We start from the raw sequence: 27,170 nt of genomic DNA, 5'->3' as shown, positions 1-27,170 counted from the left end.
TCATCGTTGCGCTTCGAGGCAAACCAGAAGCGATTCTGGCAAAGTGTTGCAATCTAACAGTAATACTGTCCCGACTTTTCCTTTCCAAAAGACGAGCTCCTTATTACTTTTTCTGGGAGATGGTGTAGTTCTACATGTCAGCATGAACTGAATTTGTTGATTTGTATCACTCAGATCGAACTTTTCTGTTCTTGAAGTTGCAAGGCTAAACTAAGCCAAGAGCTGAACGATTGGTAGGTACGGGAGTTTCTCCTGCTGTCACGGGAATGTGGTGATAGTGCTTTTACTGCTGTTTCGCTCAGCAGCCTCTCTGTGTTCAGAGGTTGTGGCGTTACAAACGTAATGCCTGGGGACAAAACCAGCTGTTCTGTATCTAATTCTCTGTTAAGGCATGTAGGCCTCCTGCCTTACTTGTATTGCCAGTCTCCCTCCGTTGGCATTACTCCGTCGGAACCGGTTGCTCTGGCTCCTTGTATAATCAAGGGAGAGGGAGAGAAACTCGTAAGAAGCGAATGGTCTCACCTAGGAAAGGCATTTCCAAAGAGATCAGATGCATCGCAGGCAACAAGCAATTTCTTCTGCTGTCTGGAAGAAGCAGGCGGCTAGTTTGGTTTCCATCAGCCATGTTGCAGGTTAGATCAGAAGCATCCAGCCATCTTCATTAAACTCTATGATTATCAGTTTCTATTAGTGATACTGACTTCAGTCAGTTACTTAAATGGCAGCTGTAGCAGTATTGACCTTAAAATTAGTAAAGCATACCCAAATTTCATGGAGTAGTATCTGGAGGCTTTTCCTAGTCATAGTTACATTAAGCTAGTTAATAGCTGAATGATTTCTGTGGTAGGTTGCATTCTGTGCTTGGATGTTGTCTTACTCCTTTCCATTGAGTGACGAGGAATGATTGAATTCTTTATTGGTGGTTCTTATCATTTCCTTTCTTTTAATGTGGACAGAGTTATCCAATTTCATGTATCATATCTGCATGCAAGTTGAGGACTGTGTTAATTGCAGGAAACCCTGCATGTAGAGTTCTATGTACTGCAGTTTCTTTGTAGTATCCAAACTGTGTGCATCACCTCTGGGTTTATCTCTCTGAGACAACTCAACAGGCAGCTGCTGATTCCATTTAAAAAGCTGTTACTGGTTGCTGTGTCTTGAAAGACTCCATGCGTCGTGCAGGTGTTCTTTGTGAAGGGGTGGGAATCATGGCTTTGACGAAGCGTAGCGATTGTTTAGCTCTATGCTTCCCGATGCTGTCTTTGAGTGTAATTACGAGATTAAAAGCCATACCACGTTTTGAACAATGAATTCTTAAGTGTGCTTTCAGCTGCTTTGAATGTTGCAAGCTTTAGAAAGTAAGTCTCACACAGTTGTTTACTAATGGGGATATTTTCCTAAAAGTTCTTATTTTCTTGAGGGTAGTTGCCATAAAGTATGTGATTAAAGAAGTAAGGCTAATGACTGATTTTCATGCATATTTCATACTTTTCCATTAAAATCTCTTTTTTCTGTGGCTAGTACAAAATACAGACGTGTTTAATACTCGCTTCCGTCTGCCTGTTATACCTCCCAGTCTCAACAAACAGGGCCCTGGCAATGTTCTATCCCCTCAGCAGTGTCTGTCTATGTACCTTATCCCCTTCCCCAGCATTAGTGATGCAAGGAGCCACCTTTTCAAGGCTTATAGAGGGTAGTGCAGCAGCGCCTGGATAGTGAGCCTTAGAGGGCTTTTGTAACGCAAGGGACCTGGTCCTGCCCTTCAGGGTTTGTGTGTTGAAACAGACTGGTTTTAAGGGGGCCTCTTATTGTAAGAGCCAGTGGTTTTGTCCCCGTTCAGCCTTCTGCATGTAAGACCATGAAATTCCATGAGTTCGTGCCCCAGCCATACTGTGGCTGCACATGCAACACACAACGTGGCACAGACATTGTCAGAATTGTTAAGTCACGAAGAAGGTAGAAATTCCTTGGAGACTTCTAGTGAGCAGAGGTTAACGCGTGTGCCTTGTCAGCATTGTCATCTTGGAGGACTGGGTGCTGATTTTCCACTTGGGAGACTCTTCCTCTGATCTTGTTTCACAGCAATGTAGAACCGTGTTCGCTACATGTCTTGGGACAGGATTCTGCGTTGTGCACTGCCGACTGCCGTTGACTGCTATTGAAAATTTTGCTTGTGTAACAGGTCCTGTTACGATTGTCGCCATTTACTGTGCGACGTTGTCTGAAGTAGACAATGTTTTAACAAAGCCTTTGGGCAAGTAACGTCTGCTCAGCGCTCCAGGGAGGCTTACAGATAGCCAGTTCTTGCTCTGGAGGGTGCGTTTGAGATGACAAATGGCACTCTGCTTCTTGGTCTTACTTCGCACCTCAACAGGCTCTGCGCGTACCGTTTCAGGTGGGCTTTGGGTGCAGGACGCGCAGCTTCCGAGACAGAACCGTTGCGTTCGTGTGTAGAACAGTTGTTGCGCACAGAACGGAACAAGAGTACAAGAGAGTGTTTCTAGTCACGCCTCGTCGCTTTGCATCCTCTTTTGTCTTAGAGCTGGGGAAAGAAGAAGAAAAAGTGTTTGATCCAAGTTCTTTGGATGCGGATCGCTGCGAGAGCTCTTACGGGGCAGAGTCGGAGGCCGTGCGGTAACCTTTACACCTTTTTGTATCTTCTTAGCGCTTGAATTAATACAGTTGTGTTGCATGCGTGTTTTTTTCCAAAGTGTCTACGAAGGTCTGTGCAGTGAAATCCTCCTGGGCCCGTGTTCAGAGAATGATAACCGCTGTGGTTTTGGTCTGCCTTTGGAAGCTGCGCTCACGATTGTTAAGACCGTGCAGAGTTAGGTTGTCTATAGTTTGTGCACATGCCTGTTTAAGGGCAGCGCAAATTGCGCTATCTTTGCAGCAGCACGAAGGCTGTATCTCATCAAACGGAATCTTTTCTGGGGTTATTTGGTGTCCAGAGGGGAGCTGTGTAAATTATTTCACCGTTACGTGAGCCGTCTTGGAATGAAACCTGGTTATGGCTTTGCCTTCTCACTTCTGCTGCAGGCTTTGCATCCTTACGGGAGCAAAGACCAGGCATTTATCGCTCGCACAAACAACGGGTGTCACTTGGTATTTCTCATTCCTCCTACCTGCAAAGAATTCTTCTGTAAGAATGGGTCCGTGGTAGCCCCTAGGTTCTGGACCATCCCTCGCTATCATTGTCTCTGTAGTGACTTGGTCTGTCCCGTCTGTCAAGTTGCGTCCTTCCGCAGAGGTGTTTCCATCTTGAGGGAGTCATGATTCCAGGCTTCAGCTTTTTCTTTGGTCCAGAAAAAAACCACAGAAGCAAAGAAAGAAAACTCAGTCTCCATCAGTCGAGGACACCGTTTCAGTGTGGAGGAGATCCAAACCCTCTGGCGGATCGCCTGTACAGTATTCCTTCCATAGAGGGTGTTCAGTGTGAGCTCCTTCTTAACTTCTGTCTCAAAGTAGCGTCTGCCGGGGAATTAACCGTTTTCATCCCCAAACTGAATACCGGAGGCTGAGATTCTTATTTCATCCTCGGCGTCGCCGAGGACTTTCCTTTTTACGCTGGTAAACTCCTTTCGGAGTTTGGTTGTCTCGGTGCTGAAAGACGCAAGGTCTCACCCGTATCTGTGCAGACAGACAAGCTGTTTTCCAGTTGTATCAAGCTCGTTTTGGAGACCACAAACGTGACGTTTCCGTTTGTCACTGGGCTATAATCCGTCAGAGCTCAGGTCGTACCACCAGTTGCTGGGAATGCCTAACGTTTGTCAGGCGGCCCCCTGGAAGCTCTCCGTACCTTCCATAGCTTCTCCAGACCACGAAACATGCTGTTGTAGAAGCCCCGCCAGGGCTGTAGCGTGTGGCAAAGTGGATGGAAACTGCTGTGTGAAGGATTCGGAGGCCCATCTCTGAGGAGGTGTAAGTCTATGACAGTTGTTGGTTAGTCATGCAGAGGGTTGAATATACGTGAACGGTCTTCGGAAACAAACAAAAAAGGAGGTTGCTTAACCTCCTTTGAGGTATGTCGTCCAAACGTACGTTTCTCCTGCCCCCCACCCCATCCTTCCAGGTATTCGCCTTTGTTGGGATCTTGCAGCAGAAGGAACAAAACAGCCTCGTGGTACGCTGCCTTCTCTGCGCATCAGGTGTGACAAAAGAAGCACAGGACCGATTAAGAACAAAAGCTTGTTACCCAGCTTTGACTGTTAACACGTTGTGAATGTAAACCTCGAGTGCGCTTCTGGATAGCTTTGGTTGCTCCTTCTGTTCCCTTGAGAAGTGGGAAAGAGTCTAAATATAACCAGCATTGTTATCTGGCGTGCTGCTTTAGAGCTCACTTAACACATAGGGGCATGCCACTGTGTTTTTCCTTTTAGTGGTTAATTCCTGCATTTTTGTTTCTCTGTTGCGCTTTAAATGGTTGCTTGTCCATATCTTAGCTCTTTGGCTAGCTAGGGAGTCATTTTATATGGCCTAGAAAGCACACTGGCAAAGCTGTTGCTCTTCCCCTTCTTGGTACGAGTTTTAAGTGCTGCTCTGTCTGAATCTGTGTGTCTTTTCCTTGAAAGGATCGGAGTATTTCTCTCTTCTCTCCTGCTCTGCTCGGTTTAGCAGTGCACGCTGTTGAGAGTCAGTGTTGCCGTATCCTTCCCCCCCCGCCCCGCCCCCAAGCCGTTTTAACTAGAGAGCTAAGTAATTTCTGTTACTTGCTGTGCCCATAAATCTCCTTTGGGAGGAGCTGTTGATCTAGGCTGGGAGCTGAGACGATTTCCTGAAAGCTGAAAGGAGAGCCATGCCAGGTCACTCTTCTGTGGTAGAGGAGGTCACCAGATGGAAAAGGTTGAGAATCTTTGCCTTAAACGATTTTAACATATCCGTGTTGGAGATAATGTGTTGGGGGATTATTAGTTGCTCTGTGCAGATAATGTAGTTGTGGAGGACGTGGTGACGTGTTGGAGCGACTTCTGCCTGTTGAAGTCGGATGGGGTGATGATCTCGCTTAATCTCATTAGTACAGCAGGCTAGAGAATTTCTCCTGGGAATTCATGCACCAAGCCTGCTAATCTCAGAATACTCAGTAGGAGTTTTTCCGAGGGTTCGTAAGCCATTGGACTTTTCTACGATTCTATGATTACCTTTAAAATAGTTTGGGTTGGAAGAGACCTTTAAAGGTCGTGTAGTCCACCCGGCCCGCCCCCTTCCCCGCAGTGAGCGGGGGGAGGGGAACATCTTCAACTAGATCAGGTTGCTCAGAGCCCCGTCCAACGTAACCTTGAATGTTTCCGGGGACGGGGCATCTACCACCTCTCCGGGCAACCTGTTCCAGGGTTTCACCACCACCATCATCGTAAAAAGTTTCTTCCTTGTATCTGGTCTGAATCTACCCTCTTTTAGCTTAAAACCATTACACCGTGTCCTGTCACAACAGGCCCTGCTAAAACGTTTGTCCCCATCTTTCTTATAAGCCCCCTTTAAGTACTGGAAGGCCGTGACAAGGTCTCCCCAGAGCCTTCTCTTCTCGAGGCTGAACAACCCCAACTCTCTCGGCCTTTCCTCACAGCAGAGGTGTTCCATCCCTCTGATCGTTTTTGTGGCCCTCCTCTGGACCCACTCCCGCAGGTCCACGTCTGTCTTGTAGTGAGGACCCCGGAGCTGGACGCAGTGCTGCAGGTGGGCTCTCACCAGAGCGGAGTAGAGGGGCAGAATCACCTCCCTCGACCTGCTGGCCGTGCTTCGTTTGATACAGCCTGGGCGTACGGTTGGCTTTCTGGGCTGTGAGTGCACATTGCTGGCTTTTCATCCGCCAGCACCCCCAAGCCCTTCTCCGCAGGGCTGGTCTCAATCCCTTCATCCTGCAGCCTGTATTGATAGCGGGGATTGCCCCGCCCCAGGTGCAGGACCTGGCACTTGGCCTTGTTGAACCTCATGAGGTTCACATGGGCCCACTTCTCGAGTGTGTCCAGGTCCCTCTGGATGGCATCCCATCCCTCAGGCGTGTCAGCTGCACCGCTCAGCTTGGCGTCATCTGCAAACTTGCTGAGGGCGCACTCGATCCCCCTGTCGATGTCGTTGATGAAGATATTAAGCAGGATTGGTCCCAGTACGGACCCCTGAGGGACACCGCTTGTCACCGATCTCCATCTGGACATTGAGCCGTTGACCACTACCCTCTGGATGAGACCATCCAGCCAATTCCTCGTCCATCCAACAGTTCACCCATCAAATCCGTGTATCTCCCAATTTAGAGAGAAGGACGTTGCGGGGGACCGTGTCAAAGGCCTTACAGAAGTCCAGACAGACGACGTTTGTAGCTCTTCCCTGGTCCGCTAGTGTAGTCGTTCCATCATAGAAGGCCGCTAGGTTGGCCAGGCAGGACTTGCCCTTGGTGAAGCCGTGCTGGCTGCCTCGACTCACCTCCCCGTCCAACACGTGCCTTAGCATAGCTTCTAGGAGGATCTGTTCCATGACCTTCCCAGGCCCAGAGGGAGGTGAGGCTGACCAGTTGGTAGTTCTCAGGGTCCTCCTTTCTACCTTTTTTAAAAATGGGTGTCATGCTTCCCTTTTTCCAGTCACCAGGGACTTCACCCGACTGCCGTGACTTTCCAAAGAGCGTGGAGAGCGGCTTGGCAACTCCATCAGCCAGTTCCCTCAGGACTCTGGGATCTGCATCTCGTCAGGTCCCATGGACGTAGGTATGTTCAGGTTCCTCAGGTGGTCACGAACCTGATCTTCTCTTACAGTGGGAGGGCCTTTGCTGCCCTAGTCTCCGTCTTGCGGTCCACCCACTGGAGAGGTGTGGGAAGAGAGGCTGCCCGTGAAGACTGAGGCAAAAAAGTTGTTGAGTACCTCGGCCTTCTCCTTGTCCCTTGTAACCAGTTTGCCAGTCTTGCTCATCGGGGGGGAGGGAAGTGTACGCGTTCTTTGACCTTCCTTTTTGGGCCGACACACCTGTAGAAGCCCTTCTTGTTATTCTTTGCGTCCCTTGCCAGGTTCAGTTCCAGCCACGCCTTGGCCTTCCTGGTCAGATAGCTTATTGGGGATAATCATGTCATTTTAGGGATAATGTCAATAGGGGAACGTAATGTCATTTTTTACAGAAACCCAGTTGATTTGCTCTAAGAATAGGACTGGTATGGGCAAGGGTTAGAAGAACGGCAGGGTGCAGGAGAATGCTGCAGGGTGATCTTCGTTTATATCAAGATGGGCAATCTGTGTCCTTCTGCAGCCCTGGCACTCTCCTGCCTTTATGTATCACTTCCGTTTTTCGCACGCTTGCATATCCGTATGGCTTTCTCCTACCGGTGCTGTCTCCTGAAGCATGCTTGGGTGGACTACATTTTGGTGGAAGATGACGTGGACTTGGGGTTGAGGTCGAGAGGAGCAGCTTGTGCCGTTACTTGCCAGCAGAGACCGAAACAGTCCGGCCTGGGCACTGATGCGTCACTCATTCTTTGGGCTAGCTGGGGCTTTAACTGATAGCCTGTAGGAAAAATAGACTCGATCCTGATGGTGCTTTTCTTATGACCCTTTGTAAGTACTGTCAGGCCCCCCACAAGTGAGTGGGCAGGGCTACACTGATACGGCTCACTGAACTTGTGTTTTAGTAGCCTTTCCTGTGCCTCGCTAATGAAACGACGTTTGCTGTGTTTGTTTCCTGCTAGGTGGTAAGGACTAACCCGTTTTCAGTTACACGACATGAGAAGATAGCCAAGGGGCTACTGGGAGACCAGGGCCTGCCTGGTGTGTTTGCGCTATATGAACTTTTGCCCATGGTGGTGAAGCTGAGAGAGAAACACAGGTAAGAGACGTGTCAATCTATATCATCACCCTCCATTGGTTTTTGCCGTTTTGCATAGCTTAAGACTCCATCCTCGCTTAGACGCGACAGTGCAAATGCCTGAAAGCCATCCAAGCCCCTTTCCAGTGGGTGGAGGGGAAGAGGCACTCCCAGATGCCCTCCTTCTCCATGTGAACATCTGAAAGGGATTGGGGTTCTTCTGGTACTACCTGAAGCGTTTTAATCCAGCTAGCCATTTGAGGACGATGCTTGGAGCAGAGCACCTTCATTTTCCTGCTGAACTGCTGGAGTAGGTCCACAGTGCGGGCAGACACAACCGTCACAGGGGGAAGGGGGTTCAATCCGTTATCTGTAGCAACGGAACTGCAGGCGCTGAGGCTTCCCGGTGAAAACACCCTTAAGGTATAACTTGATGGCTTCAGCGGTATGCTCGGCTCACTTGCCAGAGCTGAGCACCGTGTACTTTACTCGCATAAATCTTACAGGCATTTTGCCCTGAACGCCTGCGAAGATTCACCTCCTCCGGGAGACCAGGGCGTACCAGACCCTTAAAGGCACGTGGAAGAGGAGCCTGGCGACTGCTGCTACTGCCAGTACCGCTGTCAAGGGATGCGCTAGGGTTCAGGAGCTGGGATGTACACTCTTGCACTGATAAGCACAGCGTGGACGCTTGTTTTAGGTCTCGGACTCGGCCCGATACTGGGATCGTGATCAGCACAGCATAGCAATAGGAGACTAACGGTTGCCCGAAGGCTGTAAGCTCTGGCGCTGCCTCAGATCCCTGGAGGCGAGGCAAGAGGAGTAACGGTACCTCCACTCGCCGAAGCAGCGGGTTCGCTAGATGTTTGACTGCACCAAGGGGTGGAGTGTGACTGTTCGCTCAGCTCCTGCTCAGATTTGGGCTAGCCCAGCTCACGCTAAGGCCCGATGTATGCTGGGAGCAGCGCCTTTGGGTTGAAGGGGGAGCACCAGGTAGGCAGCACAGGTGGCCAGGAAGAGCTAAAGGGCCATGATGCAGCCATTAGCACCTGCAGCTGGCTGTCTCCTGCAGCCCCCATCTTTGCCTGGCAGTATTGTCAGAATCTGCTGACTTTTGGAAATGGTATAGACCAGACTTCCAAGCTGGAAGGTATAAAACAGCAGCTGAGCCAAAAAGCCTTTGAAGGAGATTCAACAGCAGCTGGACTGCTGGGGCTTTTGTGCTTCACAGTGTGATACGGGGGACGCCCGCGCAGTGACGGAGGAGGAAGGATGAGCACTCTCACTAGGGAGAAACAACGTCTTTTTTTTGGTTTTGCTTTTGGGTTTTTTTTCTTTTTCCCCCTGCCCCCCCGCCATAAGCCCAGGACTTTTAGTGTTACGGGTTGTAAGTTAGGAAACATGACGGCTTGAGTGAATTCACGTCAGAGAGTAGCCCGGGCAAAGGGGACCGAGCCCTGTTTGTCGTGTGTGTTTGTTGCATTTCTTCACGTGCTCACGAAATAAAGCTTAATTCACAGCGTTCGTTGTCCTGTAACTTTGAACTTTTCTCTGCCGTGCCGGTTTTTCTCCCCCTGCTTGCAGTCCGTCCCGTTCCTGCTGCACAACAGGGAGCGAAAGCGTCAGTCATTGCACCTATGTGTGCTTGGCTTTCGTACTAGATGGGAACTCCGGCTCCAGGGGCTGAAGTTGGAGCTTTTCGTAGCAAGTGCCAGCTCTTCAGCTGGCTTCCCTGGGCGATGGACCTTTTCCAGGGTCCCTGCGGTCCCGCCCTTCTTGCCCCAGTGGCCCCAGACCCCGCCATCCGACCCTCTGGGCTTTCCTCGCGCTCCTTCTCTCCCAGACTGCACCGGGGGCGCTTTTTGCCCCCAGCGTTCTGCGGGGCCCTTAACGGTCTCTGAGCGGAACGCGCTGGAGCGAGCGGCTGCCGGGGCGGCCTCTCCCCCGCGGCAGCACCGCAGCCCGCCGCCGCACCCTCAGCGAGGAGCGAGAAGCGAGGAGCGAAGAGCGAGAAGCGAGAAGCGAAGCGCCGCCACAGAGCGAGCCCGGCTCTCCCGGTCGCGCCCGGCCGGCAGGGTGAGCCGCTGCGCCCGCCGCGGCAGGCGCCTGAGCGCGGTCCGCCGGGGCAGGCCGCGGAGCAGCCCCCGCCGCGGGGCCCGTCAGGCGGCGGAGCCCGGCTGGAGAGCGGGGGCATGGCGGCGCGGAGCCAGGCCTCCCTGCGGCGCCGGCTGCAGAGCTCGGAGGAGGCGCAGCACCGGCAAGCGGTGCTGGTGCGGAAGCTGCAGGCGAAGGTGAGGAGCGGGGGCGCCGGCCCGGCGGGGAGCTGCCCGGGGCCGGGCCGCGGTGGCGGGGCCGGGGTGCCCGGGCCGCCCGCGCAGCGCTGAGAGGGGCCTCGGCGATGTCGGGGGGCGAAGGCGCGGCCCCAGCGGGGCCCTCCCCGGGGCGTTCCCCGGCGCTGCCGCGGGCGGGACGGCGCCGAGCCCGCAGCTCGGGGGAGGCCCCGGGAGCCGCCCTCCTCCGCCCGGCCCGGCCCGTCCCGCTGGGCGCCTGGCCCTGCCGCTGTCACCCTGCCGAGCCTCTCGTGAGGGCTTGTCCGTCCTGAAATAAAGCAGCCCCCCGGCTCGCAGGCGCCTTTGTTGGGCCACGTTAGCAGGGGGCTGTCCCAGAGGCAGGAGCCGAGCCGGCGGGGGTGGTTTGGGGCGGCCCCGGGCCGAGGCAGGCAGCTCTTAGGGTGAGCAGGTAGCAGTACGTGGAAAAGAAGCCCCGTCTCAGGAGATAAAGCGAAGCTTCCCTGTATGGTAACGACTTCTTGTGGGCGGCATCGGCAGCGCTGTGAAACGCACTGTGCTTGGGCTGTAAAGACTTGGAGAAAAGCTAATGCAGGAGGAGCCGAGCCTGTCACAAGCTGCATTCATTCGCTCATCTTCATTCTATGTCTCCGTCCAGGTACTGCAGTACCGGACTCGGTGTCGAGAGTTGGAGCAGCAGCTGGCAGCAGGAGGGGTGAGTGTGCAGGTTGCCAAGTAAAGACCGTGTAGGTAGCGTTTGTTAACGCGGGCCAAAGCAAGCTCCCCAAAGCAATGGCAGAGGGCAGAGGGAAGCAAGATTTTGCTGCCTGAGGGTTTAAAGAAGCGCTGTAAGCTTGCCTGCGAGTGTTTTGTCCAGTTGCCGTTCTTGGAGGAGTCAGTGGTCCCAGAAATGCGGGTGCAGGAAACCCTGTGGAGGGGGGGTTTAGTTTTGAGAAAGAGTGCTTTATTGCTGGCGTAACATTTTGTCCTAGGGCTCAGGAGAGGGCTACACTGCCTGTTAGGTTCTATGGCCGTCTCTGAAAAAGAGCGGGTTGAAACGTGGCATTTTGGAAGGCAAGAATGCTGGCGTTCAGCATACGGCTATGGGCTTTTCTTTCTGCTTCACGGCTAAAGCAAACCTAGGAAGAACAAAGGGTGGGAGAGTAGGAGAGCGTTCCCAGGCTTCAAGTCGAAGAGAGCACTCACGGTTGTGAGCTAAGGAGACCTAGCTGCGAGAGTGCCACAGTGCGGGACTGAGGAGAGCTGCTCGCATTGAGCACCACCCTTCCCCTCCCTTGCTCTCCATAGTCACGACACTGTTACGCCTGGAAGAAGCCACGAGCTCCTGAGCTACCCAAGCGAATGGAGCGGAAAGCGGTGGATGCTAACAGCAGTGAAGGGAAGGCGAGAATTTGACTAAACTTTTCCTTTCTTCTGAAGGGACCCCTTCCAGGCAGGTGGGAAGCCACAGAAGACCAGAGCCTGGAGAAAGCACTGCTTCGGGTGGAAGAGGAGCAGCAGAGGTACAAGGAAGAAGCGTTCCCTCATACCTGGTATCCTGGATGCTCGTGGAAGTGAGGGAAAACCTGTCAGTGCTCCCTGGTCTCCCCAAGGGGAGCAGTTGGGCAAGCTGCTTTGAAAGCAGAAAGGTCCACAGTCTTGTTTTCTGTGGTGCAGTAATAGTGTTGTGTGCTGAATGGCTCTGTTTTGAGCGGGGGGGTTATTCCGGGTGACTTCCAAAGGTCCCTTTCCAGGCTAAATTATTCTGTGGTTCAGTAGGTGAGCGGGTCAGGAGAGTGCTAGAGAAAGGCGATGCATCCGGTGATCAGACAGCACGAAGGGGAGGCAAGACGTGAACTGTGGGCATCGTCAAAGTAGAAGGGGAAACCGAAATTGGAGGTGGAAGTAGAAGGCTTAAAGCAAGGAGAAGCAAATGAGCATGCCATCACAGAGAGATCTTAGTTAATCCTAGAAAGCACTTTTAGGGCCTCTCAGTTTGACAACAAAGTCAGTGTTGAGGGAGTTGGGAAATCACGGAGACGCTGCTTGTGGATAGCAGTCGTTCAGTGACCTCGTTGCTGTTTCTCCCTTTCCAAGGTGTGAGAATCTGGCAGAAGTGAACACTCTCCTGCAGGAACAGCTCGATGAAGCGAATGCGGTTAATTCAGCCCTTAAAGAAGATGTTGGAAGACTGACGGTGGATTGGATGAGGGCCCGGGAGGAGCTGGAAGTGAAGGAGAGCGAGTGGCGCAGTGAACGTGAGGTAAGGCTGGGCGACGGGAACGTCGGACGCGATGCTGGGGTGGAATGAGAATGGGTTTTATTTCTGGCCTAGAGAACTTGCCGTGTGAAAGTCGTGGCACCGTTGAGGATGTATTGGTGTTTATGAGCAGAAGACAGGGGTGTGAGATGGAGGAGTGTCAGGAAATTGTGGTGATGGAAGATGCCCGCGTGCTGTGACCGTACTGGTCGTTCTCAAAGGCAAATGCTTGCTCTTGCTGGTCACTGGAGGGCAGTGACACATGAACGCTCGTCTGTTTTTTAATAGTTCCTAAATCTCTGTCTGCAGCAGTGGAGACCGAAGAGAGGTCTGTGTGTTTTTGGATTCAGGGTAGCCAACAGAAGAACAAGACAGGCCTCCCTTACTAATAGGCTGTTGTAAGCAAATCTGACACTGGTCTCGGAGGGGCTTGTTTTTGTCTTCCTCCACCGAGCCTGTTAGACACCTCTGCAAGGCGAGATGATGAATCGCGATCGGTTTGCTGTGTTGATACCCGCTCCTGCAGGGGAAGTGTGGCTGTTCCCTTCTTTGCAGTCAGGTGGCAGGTCTACTGAGGATGCCTCTGTGGTGGCTCTTCAGTCCTTGATGCTCCCCACCCCCACCCCCCCCGTTGGAATAGTTCTTAAAGGAGACTCGGTGATGACGGTTGTACCCTCTCCTCTCTGAAAGGCTTGTACAGCGACAGCGAAGGCTGAATTGGCATTTCTTTTTGCCTTTGCCTGTTTAGCTTTATGACAGCTACCTAAGGGGTGAACGCAGCCGTCTACTCAGCCTGTGGCGTCAGGTGGTCACCTTCCGCTGTCATTTCCTGGAAATGAAGACTGCCACTGACCGGTGAGTAGAAGTGAAGGCTAGATCTCGTTGCAGAAAAAACATAGCTTCCCTTCACAGCTGCTTTTTGAGCCTTGATGTTACGCTAGCTGCGGCTAAAGATACAATTTCTCCTTTGGTAGTCTGAAGCGATGGCATTAAGCATGCCTTAGGCTATACTCCGAATCATTTTGTTTGATGCTGGTTTTCAGATAACGCTGAGGGGCTCAGGCTATAAGCAATGCAGAGGCCCTGAACAGGTGAACTTGGCTATGGTGATGTTTGGGCATATTAACACAGACACAGGCATATGTGGGCGAGTTGGGAGAGACTCACCAAAGCTATGCATGCAGCATGTGGAGCGGCCCCCTGTTACAGAGTGGTTAAAATTTGCCTTAAATCTCACTGTCTTTCCTTTCCCACTGCTCCCGATGGAAAGATCATTCATGAATATGTATGTAGTTATTTTTTCCTTCTCATTTCCAGCCTACGTTTGTCCTGGTCAGTTTGCATCCGCTTATTCCTGTACCAACACTGTTGAGAGAAAGAATAGCTTCTCTACCCTGCTATTACATTTCTCCAATTGATTTTGCTTAGTTTGATCCCTCCCTTTTACGATTGTTTTCTTGTTCTTGGGCCCTCTGAGGTTCCTTTCTCACAGGTGCCTTCTGTGCAGAGACAAATAGCGTAGCCTAAGAGTAAATTCTTCTGGTGTCAGCATGCAATTTCAAACTCTGGGTTACCGTCAGCCGTTTACCACCTTTGGTGATAAGCTTTCCTTAATGCGTAGAGTATGCCTGACCCGCTAGTTAATTCTCGAAGCCTTCTGGCTGTTCCGTACATTTCCTCTTCTCTCTGGGGAGAAAATAGATGCGTTCCTCAACCATCAAATAGACCCATTGCCCAAGGATCAAGATGTGTCCTGATCCCAAAGTGTCAGGTGAACGATTCGTCCCCAGCGAAGATGTCGTCTTTCCTGCCGGCTTTTGCTGTTGCGCAATGCCGTGCTTCGGAAGCGAGCCAGCTGATAAAGATGGTGGCGTGAACATTACCTCTTTCTTGATTCTTCTTCAGAGATTTGTCAGAGCTGAAGGCAGAGCAAATGAGGCTTTCTGGATCTATACTTGTAAACTGCTCCCGCCTAAACTGTGGCGTACGGCCCTGGGCACCCGTTACGCCGGGTAGACCTGTCCTCGAGGATCAGGCACAGCAGCAAGCGGGAGAGGAAATAAGCCAGAAGACTTGGGAAGTGATGCGCTTACAAGTCGAAGGGGACCCGGAGAAGAAGGAGCTTCAGGACAGGTGAGTGTGTTTTCAACTTTGCTGTTAGCAGCGTTATCTTCTGTGGGTGCTTGTTGGATTCATAGGATGGGCTGCGTTCACGTTTAAAACGCACCCATTCTGCACAGCCTTGTTCCTGTCCCTAGTCAAACTATTGCCTTCAACAGAACGGATAGAAAAAGCTGTCTGACAGACAGAAGCTCTTGTGAGGAAGGCAGGACTGGAAAAGAGATGGCATATTACAATGTTTTTGCTGTTAACTGATTCTTGGTGAGAAATGGAGACGAGCGTAAAGAGAGCTGTGTCTCTTGCACAGCCCTTTTGCTACCCAGGGCTGTGCTAAAGGAGTTGGGAGGAATTTGCACAGGACCATCATATGCAACGTAGCCCCTCCGTACTGCCGTTTCCACGCTAGACTGAGTGCAGAAGGCCTTTGGGGCAAGGAGTGCCATTTTGCAACATCACACATACAAACCTGAATCATCCTGTGATTATGAGTTTGCGTTAAAAACTTGTTTGTCTTTCCCCTTCTCATAGACTGAAGGACTTAGCTGCACTTGAAGGAGAACACTCATTATTACAGAGCGAGTTGGTAGTCGCAAGAGAGATGCTGGAGGAATCGCACCTTCAGAGGGATCTTCTGAAGCAAGAGAAACACGAGCTTACCGTGGCACTGGAAAAGGTATGGTCACCTTATTCCGAGGCAGCACTTGTGGGAGAGGCAGTTGTGATAGCAAGACCACCACAGATGGTGTTTCTGGCAGTAGAAGCCAGGGACAATGTTGTTGTCCTTCTTGGAAAATGGTGATCGGACCACAGAGGCCCTCCGGTGTAGTTAGTGCCCACGTGCTTGTTGGGAACGCGGAACTGGGAGCGTGTCAGAGACACAACAGGGGACCTGGAGTTGCTGCTTGAGGTCAGGGATTTTCCTGTCTTTGTTGTCATGTTGTTCTTTTGTCTCTGCAGGCAGAGCAGTCAGTAGCAGAGTTGACAGGGGCTCAGAATAAGCTGACTGCTGAGATAGCCGATCTACAGGTTGCAGCAGCGAACATGAGCAGTATCAATGAAGCTCTTGCGTTGGATAAAGTGCAGCTGAACAAACTCGTCTTGCAGGTGAGCAGAGTTGTCAAAGATCTTGCCAGGTGTTTGTCTCCAGCTGCTGCTGCTGCTTCTCAGCCTTCTTGCCTTCGGACAGTATGACTGTCTGAATGTGGAAACGTTGCTCTTTTCCCTGTCCAAGCCGAAGCTCCTACAGAGTAAACCTTACTGTTATTTTATTTCCTCTGTGCTTCTGTGATTGTAGCTGGAGCAAGAGCATGACGTTCTGTCAGGCAAAGTGGACGAGATGGAGAGAGCAAAGATCTGTGACCAGGAGAAGCTGAACTTGTGTGAAAGAGCAAATGAGGCGCTGAGCGCAGAGAAAGCCCACCTGGAGCAGCTGCTGAAGAAAGCAGAGGAGCAACAGGAGGGGCTGCAGGCAGAGCTGAGGATGCTGGCAGAGGAGAAGGCAGAAACCCAAGAGAAACTCAATGAGGTGAGACCAAAAACCTGGTGCTTTCTGGGTGGGCTTTTGGCTGCTTGGCTCAGTGAAGCTGTATCTGTTGGATTCTGCAGTGTTTTTTGTCAAGGAGACACTTGGTAGCGCTGGGGGTCTGACGGCCTTGTTTACTTCCTTCTGGAAATGTGTTGGTGGCTTGCAGAGCTGTTGTGCAATTCTCTGCTTCTAGAGATTCCTTTAATCCACCTGGCTGTGTTGGCCTCTTTTTTGGCTTTTGATAAGCTGCAGAGAGGTGATTTGCCTTGCCCACGAATCTGCGTGAGGCTGCTACTCTCACATGCGTCGAAAGAAGCAAACAGGGTAGCTCTTCACCCATTTTCTGAGGCCAAAAACCCCCGGGGCTGCATGTTTCTATTTACGCTTTTTGTTGTGAGGTCTGCAACTTTCCAAGCTCCGCTTGTTGGGTCCTGGAGGGCGGGACAAAGGGGCAAGTCAGCGTCTGCTGTCCTGTACTGCTAACAACGGGAATGACATCCTGAAATTGTTGAAACTGTATTTTAGGACATACGTGCCGCTTTGAATTGCTAGATCCTCTTTAGGCTTTGAGGGAGAAGCTGAGAAAGAGGTGATCACAGAAGACTGTTTACTCTGGACTAACTGGTTTTGGTAGAGTGGAAAAAGAGCTTGGGAGAATTGTATCGCTGGAGGAGACTAGGGAGTTTGCCATCCTTTCAGTGTCGGTTTCATAATGTACAATCTTAGGTCTTAGGGGGTAACTTTGAGAGGAGAATTGTTTGTGTCTGATGGTCTGTTCTCTGTTAGACAGTCTTAGTTTTGGAGTACGTGGTCTGTTTGGCAAACACCCGTCAGAGGTGTATTGGCATCACTGCAGAAGAAAGCCAAAAAACGACAGTTAGTCTTCAGGCTTGAATGCCAGCAAGGTCTATTGGACAACTTGTTTGTGTAAGACAAGTAAACAGTATTGTTGACATGAACTACTGTCCAAGTAGAGTCTACCGTCTCTTTGGCCACACCAGCCGGACTTCCGTAAATCACTGAATGACACTGCTCACCACGAGGGCTGTTTCCCTGCCAAGGATCACCTCGTTGCATCCAACTGCTGTACACACTGAAGTAGGTGTGTGGTGGTGTTTTGCGACAAGGTGACGCTTTGATGTTGGTTTTTCTTCTTCTAGAAGGAGAAACCATGTGTATTTCCACTTTGTTCGGCGAGCAAAGTTGCTCTTGCTCAACGGTTCCTGGAAATTTCCAGCACTGGAATAGATTCTGATAGAACTTTAGTTTGCAAGGTGGCAGTTGTGGAAGATGTGGTATTTTTGCGTGAAAAGATGTAGTCTGGGGTGTGTATGTTTGTCCTGAAGGGGCCGCCTGGTCCCAGGCAACCCAGTAGGGCCTTATTACACATGGCTTTCAGGTTAACAGCCCTAGTGCCTTTTGGCAGCCCAGGCTGTTAGGGCGGTATGAAGCAGATGCTCTTAAACTTTCAGGCCAGAGTACCGGAGCTCTCTCTCCTCTAGCTGATTCAGAAGTGGCACTGGCTGGCTCTGCACAGAACTCCAGAGAAAGGACTCTAACTGTATTTTGTCCCGCTTTCAGGTTCACCGCCAGCAAGAGTCAGCTAGCAGTGGTCTGGAGCAGTTGCGGCAGGAGTCCTCTCGCCAAGTGCAGGCACTGGCCAACGTATCCAAAGAGAAGGAATTGCTGGCGCACGAGAAGGCTGCCCTAGAGGCGCGACTGGCAGCCACGGAGCGGGACAGACGAGGCCTTGCAGAGCAGCTGGCAGAGGCCAGGTAAAGGCAGGGGGGAGACCCTAGGCAGGAGATTATTTAATGGCTGTAATTATAGAGGTGATAATCGTTACGCGAGGCTTCATTGCATCCTGTATGCTTTTGAGCTGTTTTCACCTTCCATGGACAGAAAATGAAAGAATCTCGAGCAAAAAAACCCAACCAAAAACCCAAACCAGTACAGCATGGTTTGAATGTTATTTTTCTGACAGCTAAAGCTAACAAAGCTCTCCTGAGCCTGGGGCTCATGTTTATGCCCCCTTGCACGTTCCTGTGTGAAGTCCAAAGCAAGCCAGCGTAATTCCTCGGTATCTGGTACCTTGGCTCTGCATTGAGTAATAATTAAACCATGCAGATGTTTACTGAAACCCAAAGCTTCTTTCTGGTTTTGGTTTCTCGTTCTGCACGTTTGAACTTGGATCTTTCCTTATCCAGTAGTTTGACAGGGGATCTTCAGAATTCAAGGCTATTACGTACGGACATGGCGAGTAGGACACTGCCGTTTAGGGTGAAGCTAGAGGCTCGTGCTGAAAATCTTGAGGGCCTACTCTTTCTAGTCTAACTCTTGTTACCTGTGGTGCAGGACCTAGAGTTGGTTACACCAGCAGCAGGGAAGCCTCTTTTGAATGCTCGCCAGTCTGCGGGAATTGTTGCCCATCATTGGTGTGTGGGTCCGGTACTCCTTACCACGTGCTGTTTTGAGACAGACATCATGGAGGAGTTTATGCAGGGAAGGAACAAGATTTTGTCCTTCTGCTGGATCAGGTTTCTAAGATCACGTGTGACAAGTTCTGCTTTTAAAAAAAACCAACCACCCCAAACTGCCCAACGTATCGAGAGGTTTGTCCTCCTCTCAGGTCTTTTTTAGAAGACTCCTGACCTTGCAGAGCTGTACAAATGAGAGGTTGTTTGTCATGCTTCTTGACTTTTACGCCTTACCACTCCAGAGTATGTTGTTAGCAAGGCTGATAAACACCATTTTGACTCGGTCTGTTTCTTGAGAGCTGCTGCTGCTTCTGAGCTCCAGCTCCTCTTATTTGATCCAGCTGAATTATGTTCTGTCAATTATTGGGCTGCAGCAACTATTCTTGCCAGATGTTGTTCTTAAGAGCCTGTTGTTGTCGTCACAGTTTTGGACTCTTTATCTTCTCTGTTCTGGTTTAGAGACTGACTTTGATTTATCCTTAAAATGGAGCATATTTACTCTGGACTGCCAGAGATTGGCGTAGTCAGAAATATGTGCTCGTTCTCCTTCTTGAAGATAGACCCTCCATCGTCCATCAGAGCAGTGAAATCCTACTGTTGTGGGTCTTATTGCTGTACCACTCGGGTGCCCCTTTACCCTGAAGGATGTTATCCTGGTTGCACGCCTGTTCTAGTGAGGCAGTGCTGTGTATGGTAGGAACCTGGCACACCGGACGCCGTGTTAGATCAGGGAGGCAACTTCAGCTCCTGGTTGCAGAATCCTGTGTGTCATACGTAGCAGTTGGTTGAAGGCTGTGGATGTAACAATTTGCCTCCGCAGTACTACAACTTCCATTTTAAAGAGCGGCAAGTCGTTTGGGCTACTGCCTGCTTCGTTAGCAACGCTTAGAGAAAAGTAGCCAGTTTTTCTCGTGAACTTCCAAGAGTTTAAACTGAAGGCTACCTGTCTCTCCTTTCAGGTAGTCCTTGTTCAGGTAAAATCTAGTTCAGATTTCTTACAAATGCTGCTTACAAGCATGAGATTTTACTATAGGATCTGATGTATTGCTTTAGTCCCTTTGAAATATAGGGAGTCTGGAAGATCACCTCCCTGTACGTACACTACGAACAGCATCAAAAAGTCACGAGTCAGCCAGGGAGATCCTCTTACTCTGTGCCCCTGCAGAGCAACCTGGAAGTGACGATGAGCAAAGGGCTGTGAGCAGAGGCTGGGCTTTTGCTTGCTGCCACAGACTTGGTGAGCGCAGCTACCCGTGTGTCATAGATCAGACAATAGCAATTTAAGATTTGCCTGTGGAGATCAAATTTGGCTGGGCTTTCTGTGTTACGCTAGGTCATAAGGAAAGCCTGGGCATTCCCTCAGAGGGGCCTGCCTTGCTCTTTTAAATGGCAGAAATATGCCTTCTGTATCCCAGTTTCCACGCAACCCATTTTCCGTACTGAGGGGTAGGGATCTTGAACCAGTTCCTACTGGACTAGCTCCCTGTGGGCGTCAGGAGCAAGAAACTCCTTTCTCTCCGTATTGGCGTCTTGTAGGTGCGGGAGGGAGACCCTGGAATCCAGCCTGCTTGAGGCTCAGCAGCGCTTATCTCAGCTGGAGATCGCCAGGAGTCAGCTTGAAATCCAACTTCAGACAGTCAGGCAGGCCAAGGAGGTGATACAAGGTGAGAGCCTCGTGTGCTTTGTTTCTGGTGATCCCCCTGCCTAGGGAGGATGGCATAAAAATAGCTCTCTGTGTGCAGTGCTTCTAAGGAGCGCAGGAGCTGGGGACAGATCCCTCCGACACTGAAATTCAAATGGCTTAAGGTTAGTGAAGTCAGAACCGCTGTTTGTGTAGGCCCTGAATCTTGCCATTTGCCACGTTTGCAGGGGAAGTGAAGTGCCTTCAATGTGAGCTGGAAGCAGAGAGATCTCTCATGAAGCAGGAACGGGAAAACATGGCGCAACAGCTCTTGCGGACAGAAGAGCAGTATAACGATACCCTGAAACTTCGGGAAACGGCTCACGAAGTGGAAATAAACAAGCTCCGGCAAGAGCTGGTAGGAAACAATATGCTTCTGAATTCTTGAGGCAAGCTTTGTGGGCTGGCTTTAGAAGAATAATAGCCTGAGCGTGTGAAATGGCAGCAAGCGTCTGTCATAGGCCACACGTTGCTAGGCCAGGCAGCAGAGCCAACGGCTCGCACTTGAAAGCACGTGAAGACCTACGGGACTATGCCGGGACAGTAAATGCAAGCCACGGATTCCGTGTGGGCCTAAGACGAGTTGAGCAGAAGGTTGGGTGGTCCCCACCCAAGGCATGGCAGTAAAGGGGTAGGATCTTAGCAGACTCCTGTCTACCGTGAAGCAGAGTCCTAACTTTCCTGCCAACTGGAGTCGCGGGAACTTTGTTCCTTTCTTTCTGTCCTTTCATGGTTGACAGAGGTGTTATCTTTGGGCTTAAAGCATACAGAACAGATAGAACAGCCCCTTGTTCCTGGTACGTGAGTTCGTGGCCCGTCTTGTGACTAGGGCATCGGGCTGCTGGCCTCTTTCTCACCCTGCAGTCCATCTGCATCTTTTCCTTGATGAGAATGGAGTTGAGCTTTGAAAATAGAGACTCTGAGACTAGAGAGAAATCCCGTAGGCGAGAGGTGCTAGGAAACAGGCAGCCGCCAGAGAGGGGAAGGTAACATCTCCTCTTCTTCCACCAGCTGACCCTCCTTTTAAGTTCCTTGATCGGACATGATTTGTGGAGGGCACAAAGCCACTACTGTGCGCTGTCGAGGTGGGGGTTTGTGGGAGGGATGAAGCTTCCCATTTTTTTGAGAAGCTTGGCTGGGACTCCATCCTGAAGTCTTTTTCTCCCCTCATCAGGCAAGCAAGCGGGAAGGGCACCATTCAGAGCTACAGGAGATGCTGGAGCAGTGGGAAAAGGAGAAGGCAGAGACGGAAAGGGAGCACGAGAAGAAGCTGTTTGATATGAAGCAGAAAGTTGCTACCATGCAAGCTCAACAAGAGGAGGAACGGACGAGAGCGGAAAGTGCCAAGCAAGAGGTAAAGACTGTGAAAGGAGAATTCGTGTGGGTTTTTTTGTTGTTTTTTTTTTACTCTTCTGGGCTCCTTATTGGCAGTGCTTCTCTGGACACCGTCCGTCTGGGTAGAAGCGTCTCTTAGATACCCCTTTGTAAAGAGGAGCGATGCCTTGGCAGCCGTGAGACCTTTGTGCCGTGAGGGACAGGGCCTGTAATGCGAGAGGCTACCCCAGTGTAGGTTTAAGAAAGGCAGGAAGCGCGTTGCAGCCTGAAGAGAACATGAACACTGTAACTGTGTCTGTGGTCTGACCACTGCTCCTTCAAGAGGGCACAGTGGTGTTCTAGAGGATGGTACCCTGAAAACTCTACACGGTAGAGGTCCAAAAAACCCCCCCAACGCCCAACCCCAACAACGGGGTTGTTCTGTCTTCCCTTCCTCCCTCCCTATCAGAGAGAACATCATCGTGCCACTGCCTAAATCATGGTTAGTCTGGACTTTAAATCCTGGCTGCAGTTCTGGCAGCTCCTCCCCAAAAGAACACACTAGAGCTAGAAGAGGTTCGGAGAAGGGCAAAAAGGAAGACGGGACTGGCCGAGTAAGCTGGGAAAGACGCAACCGAAAGGGGGGTGGCGCGGGGAAGGTCTTACAATGTCCCGAGAGGCAGGGAGGGAGGGGGCAGCCACTGAAGCAGGAGTTCAAATCTAGTACGACAAGCAAACATACGTGGGTGGAATTATTGAACCTCTTTGTCACTGTTTTGCAGCAGGAACGGGACAGACTGCGAGCAGTTAAAGAAGAACTGGTACGGGAGATGAAACTTCTTCAGGACTCGGTCACAGCCTCCGAAACCCGAGCAAATGCAGCAACAGATAGGAATCGCTGCCTTGAACAAGAACTTCAAACTACATTGTCTGTCTTAAAAATCAAAAACGAGGAAGTGGAAACGCAGCGGGAGAAAATCCAGATGCTCCAAAAAGAGGCAGCACAGAGACAAGCTTTGCAGGAGAGTCTCACTCATATGACTGCCATCCTGTCAGAGAGGGAGGGAGAAATGAAGTTGTACCAGGAACAGATGAGAATGCTGGAGAACCAGAAAGAAATGCATGAAACCACTGTCAGTGAGGTTATCAAGGACATAACAGAGAAGAACCAGAAGGTTGAATCCCAGCAAGAGCAGCTACAGGAGCTGGAGAAGCAGCAAGAAATGCTGAGGACTGCTGTCAGCAAGATGAGCAAAGAGCTGGAGGAGAGAGACCGGGAGATCGGATCCCAGCAAGAACAGATACGGGAGCTGGAGAAGCAGCGAGAACTGCAGAGGACTGCTGTCAGCAAGATGAGCAAAGAGCTGGAGGAGAGAGACCGGGAGATGCGATTCCAGGAGGGGAAAATAATGACTCTAGAACGAGACGGTGCATCACAAGTGAGAAATCTGCAGGTGGATCTTGATCATATGAAAGGAAACTTGAAGGAGAAGAATTTGGAGCTGCAGTCTCTGACTCAGCAGATCCAAGCGCTGGAAATGGAGAGAGAACAGGTGAAATCTCTGCACGCGAGCCTTGGACACCTGAGGGCAGTTCTTAAGGACAGAGAGAGCGAGTGTGATTCTCAAAGGGATCAGTTAAGACTCTTGCAGCAGTACAAGGAACAGCAAGAGGGCTACCTGCAAGAGCTTCGTGGTACACTAGAAAAGATGACCCTGTCTTTATCCGAAAAGGATCAAGAGCTTGAGTCACAACAAAAGCAAATCCGGGAAGCTGAAGAAGTCATGGAAATGCAGTTAAGGACTGTCCGCGACCAACTGGAGCAGACCTTAGGAGCCTTAAAAGAAAAGGACAGACTCCTAGACATCCAAAAGCAACAAGCAAGGAGCTACGCGGAGAAAACAGAAGAACAGATGAATGTCTTGCACAGAGACTTAGAATACACTACAGCAGTACTGAAAGAAAAGGATTTAATGATTGAATCTCAGAAGGAACTGATTGAGACCTTCCAAAAACAAGAGCGAGACTCTGGACAGCAGAAGGAAATTCTGCAGCAGCTTCAAGTGGCACTGAAGGAAAAAGAACACGAAATTCTATCCCTTAGAAAGCAATGTGAGGCGTGGAAGGAAAAGGAGGAAAGGCATGAAGCTGAGCAAACAAATCTCCAAGCAACAAAGCTGACTCTGAAAGAAAGAGAGGAAAAGGTAGAGGTTCTGGAGGAAGCTATCGCTAAGCTTCAACAGCAAGAGGAGGAGGCAGCGATGCAGACCGAAGCCATACAGCAAAAACTAGAATACGCTGAATCTTCTCTAGAAGCGAGAGATCAAGAGATAGTGTCTTTGCAAGAGCACGTCCAGGAGCTTCGAGAGCAGAAGGAGTTAGAAGGCAAGCGGGCCAAGAGTCTAGAGCAGGATCTAGACAAAATGAGCCAAATCTTGAAGGAGAACCACTCGGAGTTCCTCAGGCAGACCGAGCAAATGAACATGTTCCGGCTTCGTGAAGAAAGCACGAAAGTAGCGCTAACGTCATGCCAGCAGCAAGTGGATCTGCTTGAGCAAGCGGTGAGGAAGAGAGATGAAGACAATGAAACTCTCATGCAAAAACTCCAGCGCCAAGAAGAAGAACTGAAGACCTTGCAGAATCTCCAGCTGAGGCTAACCAAGGAGAATGAAGAGGTTAGGCATGGCAGAGAGCGAGAGAAGCTCCTGGAAGAAGCCTTGCGTGAGAAGGAGCAAGAGGCCAAGGCTGAAGGTGAACTAAAAGAGTTAAAAGAGGAGGTAAGAGCTCTTCAGGAAGATCTCCAGCATGTTCAGCCGACTCTGACAAAGAAGGATGAAGAGATCAAGAACCACAGAGACAGAGTCGGGTACTTAGAGAAGACTCTGAGAGAGAGAGAACAAGAGCTTAGGAGGCAGAGCGAGCTCTTGAAACAATTAACATCAGCTTTGCGATGGAAGGATGGCGGAGAGACCCTGCAGAAACAAATCCAGAAACTCCAGAAATGGGAGGAAGAGGAAGCAGAGAAGAGGCGAGTTCTCCAGGAGAGAGACCGTTCCTTGCAAAGACAGAAGGAGCTAACGCAACAACTGGAGGATGAGCGGAAAGCCAAGGGGGAAGAATTGGAGCGCACGATTGCTGTTTTGAAGCAGACCGAGAGCAGAGAAGTCAAATGGAAAGAGAAGGCACAAGCACTGACTCTTGCCCTTACCAAGAGTGAAATGGCCAATGGGACTCTGAGGGAAGAAATAGCCATCCTGCAGAGCATGGTTTCGGAGAGGGACACGGACCGGTTTCATCATCAGGTAGGCAGTGTGACTGATCATCAGTCAACTAAAATGCCTATAAAGGATTCTAAGGATGATGCCCATAAAGATACGGGAATATGTAGTCCCATAAATACATGACCTGCTTGGCCAAAGAAACTGCGGTTGTAGCCAGCAGGCTTGCCTGTCTGCGTAGCTCAAGGCATTCCCCTGCTGACATGTTTTCTGTCAGCCCCCGAACTACTGAAAGAACTACGGAGCTTGCTGTTAGAGTTACCCCAAGCCCAAACGTTGGGGATGGGTAATTGGTTCTCTCCTGCGTAGGCAAGCTTAGCCAACGTGTCGCGGTTGGGGTTTGGCATGGAAAGGTAGGGGCACAGTTGACCAAAGTAAGGGACTAGCCTTAGCAGAATTTTGTAACGATGGTTGCACAGCAGCTGCGCTGACGGTGCTTTCAGAGATGTCGATTTTGGAGGTACAGCTTTTCCAGTGTATTAAAAATAACGGCATTCGTACCGTTGCCTGATCAGGTGAAGGGCTTCATTGCGCATTCAGGATGTACTTGTGCTGCGGTCCAAAAAGCCGGAAGGCAAATCTGTGTGGATTTCCCCACGGCGATCGGGAGGAGGGCCCCTAGGAAGAGAGTGTGTTGTTTTGGCCCGTCAACCCGGAGGAGCAGAAGGGACTTGGCACTGTCCATTCCCGAGTCCGGTCACACTCCCCGACTTGTCGATTCTGTCCCTCCTAACCCTTATGGGGCACCAGCTCAACATAAACTCCTCTCTGTATGCCCAGCAGGCTATTGCAGAAGGGGAGCAGCTATCATGGCTCTCGGAGAAGAGACTCCTGTCACAGCAGCTGGAATGTCTGCAGCGAGCAGTTGCAAGGCTGGAACTGGAGAAGGCGGAGCTGAAGCAACTCAATGCTGAGCTCAGGAGGACTCTCGAGCAGGTAAAACAGGCTTTCACTGCCTCTGCAAAGCCTCACGGTCCTCTGGATCACACCACATTTCCACAGACAGCACTTTGGAGTCCTCTGCTTGTTTCCTTCCCTCTCCCGCTTCCCCCTGTGGACACACGCTTTTGTATTTGCTCTCTCTTCTGGCACCCCGTTGCCTTCACAAATGCGCATTCGCTCCGGTCCCAGCCTTCTTGCCCCAGTGTCCCCATACACGCACATTTGACACTCTTGTGTCAGGACCTGTTTCCTCTTGCTCTTTCTCTTCCATAGCCTACTTTGAGTGCTTTTTGCCCGCAGCGTTCTCTGGGGCAATTAACAGCCTCTGAGCAGAGCAGAAATCTCCTTGCCATGATGTCCAGAGCTCCTTTTGCTCCTTGTTTGGTGGCAGGTTTCTGTCACCCTTTCTCCTATCACCTATCGCCTGCAGGTGGAACGCGAACGGAGGAGACTGAAGAGATATCACAGTGGTCGGTCGCTGCCGGATGCGTGCGGATTTTCGCTCTCTGACCAGCACAAGATGGCTGCTTCTAGACAGGTGAGAACAGAATCTTCCTTGGTGGGAGGAGGGTCTGGCCGTACAGAGGAACAGTGGCAAATCCCAGTGGCAGCATCCCCCCAGCATAGACCCAAGAGAAGTGGAACGTAGACCATGGCCCTGGCCAAACTGGAGACCAAAAGGAAATCCTTGCATTTTCTTCACAGGAGGAGTCTCACGCTCGCTGCAGTCGTCGATTAGCTGAGTTGCAGAACCAGGTGAGGAGTGGGAAGGCTCTCGTCAAAAGCTGCCGTGGCTGTACTGAGGGGCACAGCTTTGCACGATGCTACAGCCCGAGTTTTGTTTGGCTGTCGGGAAGTGAGTACACCAGGCAGTGGAAATACCCAGTCAGTCAGACACATCTGTTGGCCATGGCCACACAACGTCATGCACCTAGGTCTAGGCTCTGGCTTGCCTAGAGGTCAGGCGTGGTGGGAGAGGGATTGGAGGAAATTCAGAGAACTGGCACTCGCCTGAATATAGAGAAGATTCTAAGGATGTTCCCCTTGAGTCTTACTCATCTTGTTGACGGCTTCCATTTTCCCTTGACTCCGTTAACAGTAGAGCTTGCACTCTATCTGAGCTCCAGGGGTCTGAGGCAGCGCCAGAGCTTACAGCCTTCGGGCAACCGTTAGTCTCCTATTGCTATGCTGTGCTGATCACGATCCCAGTATCGGGCCGAGTCGGAGACCTAAGCACAGCGTGGACGCTTGTTTTATCAGTGCAAGAGTGTACATCCCAGCTCCTGAACCCTAGCGCATCCCTTGACAGCGGTACTGGCAGTAGCAGCAGTCGCCAGGCTCCTCCTCCATGTGCTTTTAAGCGTCTGGTACGCCCTGGCCTCCCGGAGGAGGTGAATCTTCACAGACGTTCAGGGCAAAATGCTTGTAAGATTTATGCGAGTAAAGTACACGGTGCTCAGCTCTGGCAAGTGAGCCGAGCACACCGCTGAAGCCATCAAGTTAT

The 27,170-nt window shown here is 50.9% G+C and overlaps 1 protein-coding gene across 1 annotated transcript; it reads left to right on the top strand.

Annotated features, from left to right (window-relative positions):
* Positions 1-6,855: 6,855 nt before the first annotated feature.
* Positions 6,856-26,986, top strand: LOC126045532 (centrosome-associated protein CEP250-like). The gene is made up of 18 exons (XM_049816823.1): positions 6,856-7,533; positions 7,665-10,071; positions 10,727-10,783; positions 11,509-11,591; positions 12,166-12,331; positions 13,077-13,183; positions 14,234-14,461; positions 14,978-15,122; positions 15,407-15,553; positions 15,744-15,974; positions 17,556-17,749; positions 19,988-20,115; positions 20,321-20,490; positions 21,307-21,486; positions 22,229-24,748; positions 25,505-25,660; positions 26,097-26,204; positions 26,372-26,986. The coding sequence occupies exons 2-18, from the start codon at positions 9,973-9,975 to the stop codon at positions 26,621-26,623; spliced, it is 4,971 nt and encodes a 1,656-aa protein (XP_049672780.1). The 5' UTR covers positions 6,856-7,533; positions 7,665-9,972; the 3' UTR covers positions 26,624-26,986.
* Positions 26,987-27,170: the final 184 nt, after the last annotated feature.

The sequence above is a fragment of the Accipiter gentilis genome, chromosome 14, assembly GCF_929443795.1.
Source record: "Accipiter gentilis chromosome 14, bAccGen1.1, whole genome shotgun sequence".
Lineage (NCBI taxonomy): Eukaryota > Metazoa > Chordata > Aves > Accipitriformes > Accipitridae > Astur > Astur gentilis.
Note: the sequence above shows the minus strand (reverse complement) of the source record. Positions and strands in the feature narration are given on the sequence as shown.

Excerpts from the sequence above, each read along its gene's own strand:
- LOC126045532 (XM_049816823.1), top strand. The coding sequence starts at position 9,973 with ATGGCGGCGCGGAGCCAGGCCTCCCTGCGGCGCCGGCTGCAGAGCTCG. Across the intron at positions 15,975-17,555 it reads CCCAAGAGAAACTCAATGAG|GTTCACCGCCAGCAAGAGTC; the intron begins GTGAGACCAAAA and ends TCCCGCTTTCAG. Across the intron at positions 25,661-26,096 it reads TCAGGAGGACTCTCGAGCAG|GTGGAACGCGAACGGAGGAG; the intron begins GTAAAACAGGCT and ends TATCGCCTGCAG.